This window comes from Lotus japonicus, chromosome 2 (genome assembly GCF_012489685.1).
Source record: "Lotus japonicus ecotype B-129 chromosome 2, LjGifu_v1.2".
NCBI lineage: Eukaryota > Viridiplantae > Streptophyta > Magnoliopsida > Fabales > Fabaceae > Lotus > Lotus japonicus.
Genome location: NC_080042.1, coordinates 69,375,996 through 69,386,932, shown reverse-complemented (window position 1 = coordinate 69,386,932; position 10,937 = coordinate 69,375,996). Strand labels below are relative to the sequence as shown.

The 10,937-nt window shown below is 31.9% G+C and overlaps 1 protein-coding gene across 1 annotated transcript; it reads left to right on the top strand.

Annotated features, from left to right (window-relative positions):
* Positions 1-1,657: 1,657 nt before the first annotated feature.
* LOC130739122 (uncharacterized) lies at positions 1,658-3,692 on the top strand. Its single transcript, XM_057591350.1, has 2 exons — positions 1,658-1,926; positions 3,420-3,692. Exons 1-2 carry the CDS (start codon positions 1,759-1,761, stop codon positions 3,465-3,467), a joined length of 216 nt encoding a protein of 71 aa, XP_057447333.1. The 5' UTR covers positions 1,658-1,758; the 3' UTR covers positions 3,468-3,692.
* The last annotated feature ends 7,245 nt before the right edge of the window (positions 3,693-10,937 follow it).

Below are 10,937 nucleotides of genomic sequence, written 5' to 3'. Positions count from 1 at the left end.
TGTGATAAAATAAATCTTTAATTCTTTATAAATAATAGAACAATTCTCATATTTAAGCTAACTTTTGATTTAGAGTTAGGTCTAACTAAATGTTTCAATTTAAATTCTATAAGATTATATCTTTATAATTTTTTTCTAAAAGTAAAAAAAAAATATATATATATATATATATATATATATATATATTGATGAGGAAAATAAAAATAATATACAACCCTTCTCTACAAAAATAAAAACCAAACAACCCGACCCACAAAAACAACTACCAATCCTTATCTTCAAAGTTTATGATATGTGACTTTCAAAAAAAAAAGTTTATGATATGTGGCAACATCACATTCATTTTTTCGTGCCAAAATATTTTTTTTCTCAAACCTTTTTTTCAACTTAATTAATTATGACATTTCAATAGATATCACGTCAAAATTGATTCAATCAAATCAGTTTATTATTAGAAATTGATTCAATATCAAATATTAATATGGTAAGAAACAATTAGAATATTAATTACATTTCATCATATAGTTAAAAAAAACTATTAGAAAAAAAGTTTCTATATATTTATAATTAAAACAATCATTATATCCACTCTTTATGAATTAAATCCTAGTACTCAATCTTGAATCTCATTAAGTCATATCATGAATTGTTTTATCATACTTTCAAAAAAAAAAAGAATTGTTTTATCATGAAGTCACGTGGCATAAGCTTCCATATTAAATAAAAATTAATTTAATGTTGTTTACTTTGATAATTTTTTTTTTGAAGGGGATAAATAAATATTCAATCAAAGCATATGACTAATTTTTTATTTTAATCAATATTTAATTTTATTCAAGCAATTCAAATTATTAGTGTTATTTTAAAGAGATTAATTTATATACACTGACGGTGTAAATGAGTTTTACATAACCATTCAATCACAACCCTCCATTTTATTAGCTCAGAATTAATTTTAAATTTAATAATATTTAAAATAATAAATGAAAAAATGTGATTGAATGAATGTATAAAACTTTTTACGCTGTTAGTGCGTATAAATTAATTTCTATTTTAAATTTATTCCGTTAATTAACATTAAATAAAAAATCGAGATATTTATAAATGATGATACATATTCCGTACAAAATTGAAAATCTTACTTATAGAAAGTAAAGAATTCATATATTTATTCCTATTTTAACACACTACCAAAACATAAATATATTTTTATCTCTACAACGGACTGAATCATATCAAATACATTATTATTTCAATTAACCGAAATCATATGATATCACACTTAATATATTTTTTTTGTCAAAGGTGCAAAGGTTAACATTCAAAGTTTGCCTAACGACACTTACATCAGTGAGACTTTTCTCCCAAGAAGTGATTTTGCAATGCATAATCAGAACATAAATTAAGCTTAAAGCATGCTCACTCATGCTGATCTAAGAAACCAACCAAACTAAGATTGGAAGAAAACACTTGTGTTTGGATAAAAGAGGTTCATCCGGAGGTTGATTTTTTGGTTCAGACTGATGTAATAGCCCAATGGCTAATTTGATACACTTTTTTTGGGTCTAAATTTTGATACTCTTCATATTGGGAAAGATTGAGTCCAGTGGGCTAGGCCCATTTACACACTGAGTTAAGAGCTAGCGAGTGGGAACCGAGTTCGAAGAAACGAGAGAACAGAACAGAACAGAGACAGAAGAGAAGAGAGAAGAAGAAAAAGAAGAAGTGCTGTATTGCATTTGATCGAAGAAATCGAAGATGGGTGGAGGAATGGAAACCAACAAGAACAAGTTTATTGAAGATTGGGCATCTGCCAGAGAGAATCTCGAGGTCAATTTCCGCTGGACTCGCCGGAACCTCCTCCTTGTCGGCATCTTCGGCATCGCCGTTCCCGTCCTTGTCTACAAAGGCATCGTCCGTGAATTCGTGAGTCTCTTCTTCTTCTACACCTTCGAAATCTGAATTTAGGGATTTCATTTCAGCTTTAGGTAGCTAGGTATTGTAAGATTTGTGCCATCACCTCACAATCTGAGGATTGCGCTTCTATCTAATGCATATCCTGCTACATGTGATTGAGTGCTTGGATTAGATTTGTCAGTGCGAATGCCTTTGATTGGATCAGTAAAGGGTCAATTTTCTTGTCTCACTGTGTGATTTAAGGGTTTCAATTTAGGTTGAATTTTTTATTTTTGAAAATGTGAATTTATATATGTGTGTTTCTATCTGAACAAGTGAGCATGATTGCATTATGGCGCGGATAGTAATTTTGAATGCTTATATATTTTAGTTATCAGTTGCAGTAGCTGAATTGTGAAAGTGAAGTTTGAGATTATGGATCATTGCCGGCGAGCAGCTATGCAGTTTGCTAATGCTACCCTTGATTTTTGTGCAGCTAATTTTTTTTGTTGGAAAATTATCTCTTTACACATAGATAGATGAGATATAGGAATAGAAGAGAGGAAGTGAGAAGTATGAGGATTGATGCGATAGGAAAATAAGAAAGTGAGAAAATGAGATGGAAGAGAAAATGAGTGTGAGTATATCAAAGATGGATTTTTTTGTCCTCACACATTAGTACTATACCAAATGGTTCTGAACTGTTTGATTTTGACATTTCTGAGTTGCTTCATTATTGGCCTTAACGTGTATGTTTGGTTGAGCTTTTGCTGAAAATGAGAGAAATGGTTGAGGAAAAGCTACATTTTTTAGCTTATATTTTAGATGTATAGTATGTTTGGAAAGTGGAAACTCATTCATAAACCACTTAGAAATCAATATCTTGATGGTAAGAAGCTACTTCACATAGCTTCTCCAAGAATGAATCAGTCCGGGCTCTTGGAAACATAAATAAAGCCAAACATACGCGTGATTTTGGTGGCCACTTTGGTATTTATGATGTTTCACCAAATGTTTTATTTGAGATAAGGGAACACCTTAATCTAGTCTTGTGAAATAAGATGAGATTAGGATTTTTCGCCTTAATCCCTGAGGGTTGTGAAGTCATTGTCAAAGAAAATTTTATTTGTTTCGTAAAAAGATTGTTAAGTTTTAGCTGGTACCAGAGAATTAGAAGATTTAGTGTCTGCATTGTCGTGTAACTAGTTGGTGTTCCGGGTGGAACGCCTGGTATCACAGATTTGTAAGGTTGGTGTCTGCATTGCAGTGTTACTAGTTGGCATTCTGGGTGGAACGTCACAGGTGTTTCCAAACACGCTAGTTGTCTTATGCTAATCTCCTTTTGGCTTAGTTTAGCTCTGTTCAATCCTTCAGATGTGATGTATTTATTTTTATTTTTATTTTAGGACATATACATAATGTGTTATGGTTCTCAAACCTTCTTGCTCCAGTTTTGTTTGAACCTTTTTTTGTGGTACACATTTTTCTGGGGGACTTTAACATGTAATTTTTTATAATTACAGCATATGCAAGATGAAGATGCTGGTCGACCCTACAGGAAGTTCCTTTGAGAGTGTATGGAAGATGCTTTGTAATAATTGGAAAGGTTAGACCTTAAAAATGAGGCTACAACATGTTCTTTTTCTCAACTCGTTAAGGGTTGTTTGTTTAAGTACTGTAGACCTATCAAACAGTCTTCGTTTGACTGTGTTTATTGAGATTTCTGTGATGTTAACTTGTTTCTGTGGTTCAAAATTAATAAGATTTGTCAACAAAAAAGCTTGAGTTTGAGAAAATACTGTAAGAAATTTGGAACTGGAAAGTATTTGTTTTTTCCAGAGTGAGTGATTCAGCTAAGAGGATAAAGTAAGAAGTTATTGTTATTGGTTGTAAAGTTAACCATTGAAATTGAAACAACTTTTTGATTTGTTATGCATATGTATAAATGAGTTCAATCTCAATAAATATATTTTCAATTTATAATTCTGTCTTCACTCTCAAAAGTAAGTATCTCACTAGCCCAAGACAGAAAAGAAAACACCTCATAGACCATAGTAACCCTGTGATGTATGATACATCAAATAAACTGGCAAATATTCACAATGTGTGGAAGTGTATGGTTTCCTTTACTTAATACATGGAATACAATGTGCTAAGGTGTTAGAAGACTGCTTCTTTATGTTCATTATTTTGATTTACATGTGCTGAAAATGTGGTTAAGAAATAAATTATTATGGAAAGGTGAAGTATATGAGATATATTTGGCATACCCTATTCAGTGTCAAGAATTTGAGGGGAAAAGTGAGTGAAAACTCGCCTATTTTTCTTAGCAGACAATGAGGGACCAGATAATGTATGTGGTGAATTATGACCTGAGTGGATTTTAAATTTTGTATATGACTAACTAAAGAACAATAACCTGTATTATCTCTGAAACGATTAGGGCCTGTAAACAATAGTTTGTCATTACTGTTTTCTGTTAAAGACTTTCTAACAGCAGTTAAAATGATACCGATGACAGTTCTGTTTATAGAAAATGAATCTGCTCTAAGCTTTTGGTTGAATAATTTGCACTTTTTATCTGTGCGTAGCAATCTTAATATTGCACTTCTTACATCGTTTCATAGTATATATGGATATGCGTATGTAATTCATATTCTGTGAAAGGTTGGACATGCATACAATAAAAAACAGAACTATCAAATATCAAAGCAAAATATATAAGTGCTTGCTCACTAAGATGGATGATCTTACATCTATAAGATGAACTCTTCAATAATTGAAAAAAAAAAACATAAAATAGACAAACGGAAACATTCAGTAGCAGACCAGTTTTAGAATGAAAGAATATATGGTGTTTTCCTCATAACTTCTAGATTCGTGCGCTTCTTCATCTGCTGTTTTCTTAATCTCTCAGAATATCTGGTCTCGAATATATTGCTGGCAGACTATTGCTGCACTATAGATCCAAATGAAGAAAACCAGCTTCCATGGTATATGCTGTAGCACGCTCTTGGAGACTGCAAAGATTATGTTTGGCATTGATGTGGTAGGAGTAGAACAAAATCCCACCAATTTCTCTAGAATGTGGGAAATCCAATTGCTCGAGTATATGGTAATTGAGATGAGCACTGGTAATAAAATATGGTAACGCAGTTTTTGATACATGCTCTCACTCCTGTCGTAGTAGAACATATGCAGTGATGGGGCAGCTAATAATAGGGCCACAGCTAATACAGCAAATATTGACAAAACCTTGTAGTTCTCCATGGAAACTTTTCTTCGTCTTGGCTTGGGACAGAGATATACACTGTTTTTTTTTTCTCTCACGAAGGTAGGGCATAAAAAAATTGACAGCAATTCATGGTATAAATATATTGCTTCCAATGGTATGATATTCTAAAGTAAATCTGAAAAGATTATAATAAAAAAGGAATAAACTATGACTAATTGTGATTTATCTTTGAATAAAATCTAATCAAATTTCGGATTGGATTTGATTTCGAGAAAAATTGGAGACGATCAGGATGTGATATTGGAGTTTTTTTCAAATGATTATGCTTTGAGTTTAACTAGCGTTTTTACCCCTGCGTTGCACGACGAATATTGATCTCAATATTTAGACATGTATTAATGAATTAAGATACGAAAAAAAGATGAGCATTCAACCAAACAAAATAAATCACAATGAGTATCGCACAAATTGTAAAGTTTGACAAAAACTTCATATATATATTTAATCCTAAAATTATTTAAAATATATTTAAATTAGATGAAAAAAACTCCAGTATCAATGAATTTAGAAATGTAAACGAATTAAATGTTTAAAATTGTCAATGATACATAATTAAATTAAGTGATGGTAGTCAACGGTTATAATTAAACTAATTAGATTTAATCAATGAAATTAGAAAAAGAATTTCCTTAAACAAATTGTCATTGCATTAAAATGTAAAAAATTATTTCAAATGAGATTTTTAAAAAGAAAAAACGGATTTACCATTTATTTAATATAGCATTTAATGTCTTTTATGAGTGTAAATACAATTTAATATAATTAAGTGGTCTATTTAAGGAATTTGAAGGAAATAAAAAATTAATTGCAAAAAGTAATTTCCTTAAATAGATAGAACAAAGTAATTTCCTCAAAAGGAATTTGAAGGAAATAAATAATTAATTGCAAAACGTTCAATATAATAAATCTAGAATACTATTAAAATAAACCTTGAACCGTAATATAATAAATTCGGTATATTATATTGAAGTTGTGTATATTAACTTAAAATATTATGTTATTAACATTTCCGGATCACTGTATATATTAATTTAAACAAACAAAATTTAAACATTACGTTATTAACTTTATTTATAATTTTTTCATTTAATGGGGGACAACCAAACAAAATTATAGGGAAATCACTTAGGATAATTAATTTGTGTGAGTCTCTCTGACTGTGACACTTGTCAGCCAGAGAGGGGGTGAGATGAAATTGATTCTTGGAATGCATGTGTAAAATTATTTTGGATAACGATTTTCTTTTTAATAATATATAGATGATCATATATTGACAAGCTAAATATGTTTCACACATACATTTAATTATATTTTACTATTTTATAAAAGGATGCAAGTGAAATGAAACAAAATAGCAAAAAACTATTCTGGCAGTTCCCAAGCAATCAGCTGACAACATAGAGCAAGATCCTTCGGAGGTCTATCTCATACCGACAAAGAGAAAGAGTTCAAACCAAAGAACGACATAAAACTAAAGGGAAAAAACCCAAACCTAAATAATTGGTGGCAAAAGAAATCCAAACCAAAGAACGACATAAAAAGTTAGAAACTTAAAAAAATTGGCGTATACATGTGTTAAACCTGACCTTCGTTGCTGTCGATATTAGAAATCGGTGATCCAGTTTTTGCTTTGATCTTTTGCTGATTAAATAAAGTCAAAATAATACGGTCAAAATCTATGTTGAACTCGATGATCCATGCATTGTATTACTTTGAACTCGCGAACTTGGGTCACGGGCCGGGTGTAATAAGACACGTCTGCCAGATGAACCATAGGAATGATTGTGTCTATTGATGAACGTTAATAGTATATAAGTGTTACTAAGAGACGTTTCTCTTTACCAAGAGATGTTTCTCTTCACAAGTGATGTTAGTTTCTCTATAAATAGAGAAACTTGGGCAGCAGAAACATATACGAATTTGGATATAATTCAATATTTTACCTCTCATTTACATTATTTTAAATCATCATTCACTTCACTAATGCATGAGGGAATTGTGAGAATCATCTTTCTGTAAACTATTATTAAAGATATGCTTGTTGTGTTAATGCAAATCGCATCAAGGTATTCAAAGTATCCTGAAGGGAAATCAGTGTTCATCTCAATTGCATCCAATATACATTAATTAGTGGGGTGAATTGAACCTAAAGGTTAGTGTGCATACGCCCATTGAATCTTCAAGTGCTTCCATCATCAACATTCTTTTGTTCAAGTGTTGCAGCATCTCTCCAACATATATTTTCCCAACAGATCAGAGACAACACCAAGTTTGGCCAAAAAATATGTTGCTGCATTCCCTTCACGAAACAAATGAGAGGAAGACCAATCACGCCTAATCAACCTCTTAATCTGAGTAATAATCGAAGCATAGCGATGAAACACATGATGATCCTCCATGAAAAGGCCCAAAGCTAACTTCGAATCAAAGAATAACTCAATATTGCAAAGTCCACAATGCTAACAAATCTCCAAGTCAGGATCATTGCTAACAACTCTGCGTATAGACTGTCTGAAACACAATATGGCTAGCAAAACTAGCAAGCTAAGTCTCATCCTCTAAATGCATTGTGCCACACTGCCACCAAAGCCCGATTGATATGAATTTCCCAAGGAGCTATCATTTGTATTCATCCACCGCACCCATCTCTAAACCCGCTCAGGAACCGCCAAAGAATACACCTTCGCGATCAACGTCCTAAGAGCTTGGGCTTCTGAACCACACGATGCATCAATTGCAACTCCCCGTCAAAATAGAACCAACAACGCTACTTCCATACAACCCAGACCGTGACAAAGACCACGACCAATCCAAAACTAGTGACATTTAACGTGACCCATGATACTAATCTTAATTTGGATGCAATGTTGACTTTTACCATGAAAGTCGACATTATTAAAGGCTTTTCTTGCCGTGTTAGAACACATTCATGCAATGTTGTCAAGATCGGGATCCTACCTAGGATCGAGAGAGAGGCAAAAAGATCGTAAATCGGAAGATCATGATTGGATCGTAAGATCCTACTAGAAATGCAAATATGGACATAATAAAATAAACACATGTAGAAAATTACACAGGTGATGAAAATAATCTTATTCATATGAACTGAAACTAGAAATTTGTAATATACTTGAATCCAACATTTTTTGTGGTGTTAGACCACCATAAATAAGGGTCTAACAAAAAAAAAACAAAAACTCATTTAGTTTATTTAAAAACTTTTAGATGATCAAATTCATTGAAATTTTTAAAATAAAAAATATAAGGATGTGAGTGCTAGAGAATATTGACTCAAATAATTGTTCGTGACGGTTGCCAACAGTGGTCGCGACAAAGGTCAACATAGAAGACAATGGGAAGCGGTTGCGGAGGTCCTGCACCTCAAGCGAATCTCTCTTTTGGTCCAAAACACTAGTTAGGATCAGATCAGGATCCTAGATCCTACCCCCAAAGATCGGGATCCTGGATCGATCTTACAACAATGAGATCCTACATGGGATCCGGATCGTAGAGCCCCAAAAGAATCGTAAAATCATAAGATTCTAAGATCTGAATGGGGATCTTAACTACATTGCACTCATAAGATTACATGCCTTCTTTATATTATGGCACATATTATTTTTTGGTACATCAGAAAAATAAATTACACCCGCCAGGAATTGATCCATGCACCTCCCCTACCCAACTCATATGTCCCCAGCTACTCCAACTTGAGCTATCCTATAGGGATATTATGGCACATATTATGAATCTTCATATTAAATTAAATTTTTTTAAACTCATTAAATTAAAACTAAATCCATTTAAATAATTATAATATTCTCACTTATTTAATCAAAATATATTATTATTTTTCTTAAAATTGTGTAGTCTATCAATAAATTTAATCAATCAATCAATTAACAACTAGCGAAATTATCCGTGCCCTGCACAGGTGACTTTTGTTATTTATAATTTAAATTTCGTGTAATATTATGTTTTGTATCTTTTTAGTAAATATGTTTTAAAAATTGTTTCAATTATATATTCTTAATAGTGATAATTGTGTATTAATCTACCATGATTTTTTACTTAAATTTTTTTACTTATTTAAAATTATAAGACATGTACTCATTATTTTGTATTTTAAATTAGGTTTAATTGCTTTTGGTCCCCCAACTATTGCCTTCATGTGAAAATCATCCCCAAACTTCAAAATTAGCAAAAAAAACCGTCCTCCAACTATACATGTCGTTGCACTTTTGGTCTGTCGTTTGCCTTTCGTGAGAAAACTAACGTGAGAAATTGATGTGGCTCCCTCACGCGTGTCTCACATGACTTTCTTCTGAGAGTTTGATGACTGGACAAGTCACATGCCTCTCACGTGACTCCAAAACGAGGTAATGGTGAAGAAGACGATGGAGGAGGGAGATGACTATTGGAGCCTTTTAGAGTCACGTGAGAAGCATGTGACTTGTCCAGTCATCAAGCTCTCTGAAGAAAGTCACGTGAGACATGCGTGAGGGAGGCACATCAGCTTCTCACGTTAGTTTTCTCACGAAAGGCAAATGACAGACCAAAAGTGCAACGACATGTATAGTTGGAGAACGTATTTTGTTAATTTTGAAGTTTGAGAACGATTTTCACAGGAAGGCAATAGTTGGGGAACCAAAAGTGCAATTAAGCCTTTAAAATATAAATTTTGTATCGCTCAAATTTGTGTATATACATTAAATTAGTATTTTTAATTTTTTTAATACATGTACTCATTATTAATATTTGATTGATTATTTTTCATATCAACGTTTCTATTTATAATAACAATAACAATAATAATAATATATATTTTGATTCAAAATGTTAATTTCGAAGAGAAATCAATATGTAACAACAATATAAAACCCCACTTCTAATAAAACTCAAATCAAATCATTGAAAAAAATCACCAGATTAAATAAACCAAAATAATAGATAATATACGAAAATTATTTAGATCCAAAGGCTTCTCTTATTTTTGAATAAAGTCTCACGTGGCTATTATTTTTAAGTTTGAACTCATGCCCCTTTGTTGTCTTTGGCTCTTCGATCATACCTTTGGTAACCACCGCCTACCAAGGGACGTTGGAGGAAAAATCCATTTTATCAATCCAAGCAGATAAATTGAAGGATTTCTGTCTTTCCCCTTCATGATTTAAAAAAGGGGTCAAACAATATATAATGGTGAATCGAAAATGGAAGAATGAGTAAATAATAGGATCATGAAATAAGGGTGTTCATAACCAAACCAAAAGGAATTAAAACCGCTCAAACCGATCCAAAAAACAAAAACCCGATAACAAAAAAAACCTAAAACCGCAAAAACCGATATTTTGTGAATGGATCGGTTTGTTTTCAGTTCCCATGTTAAAAATCGAACCAATCCAAACCGAAAGTATTTATTTATTTAATTTTTGACATACATAATTACCCATTTAACCATACTTATAATGTTTTATTCCATGTATACCCAGACCTTTACAGTAATGTGTTTAACCTTTTCCAAGTTAGGAGACATATGTCTTCTTTTCATTCAGCGAAAGTGAAACCATCAATGTTCTGCTTCTTTGTCTCTTACTCAAAACAATAAGTTTGTAACATTGGTTGATAATCAACTTAGATAGAGTTAATTAGATATTGTACATGAAATGTAGTAGTGTTACAAATCGCAGTCATCACTTAACAATCATCATATCAGTGCGTACTTAATTCATTTTTTAAAATATTGATG

Coding starts and splice junctions, on each gene's coding strand:
- LOC130739122 (XM_057591350.1), top strand. CDS start 1,759: ATGGGTGGAGGAATGGAAACCAACAAGAACAAGTTTATTGAAGATTGG. Junction 1,927..3,419: donor AAGGCATCGTCCGTGAATTC/GTGAGTCTCTTC, acceptor TTATAATTACAG/CATATGCAAGATGAAGATGC.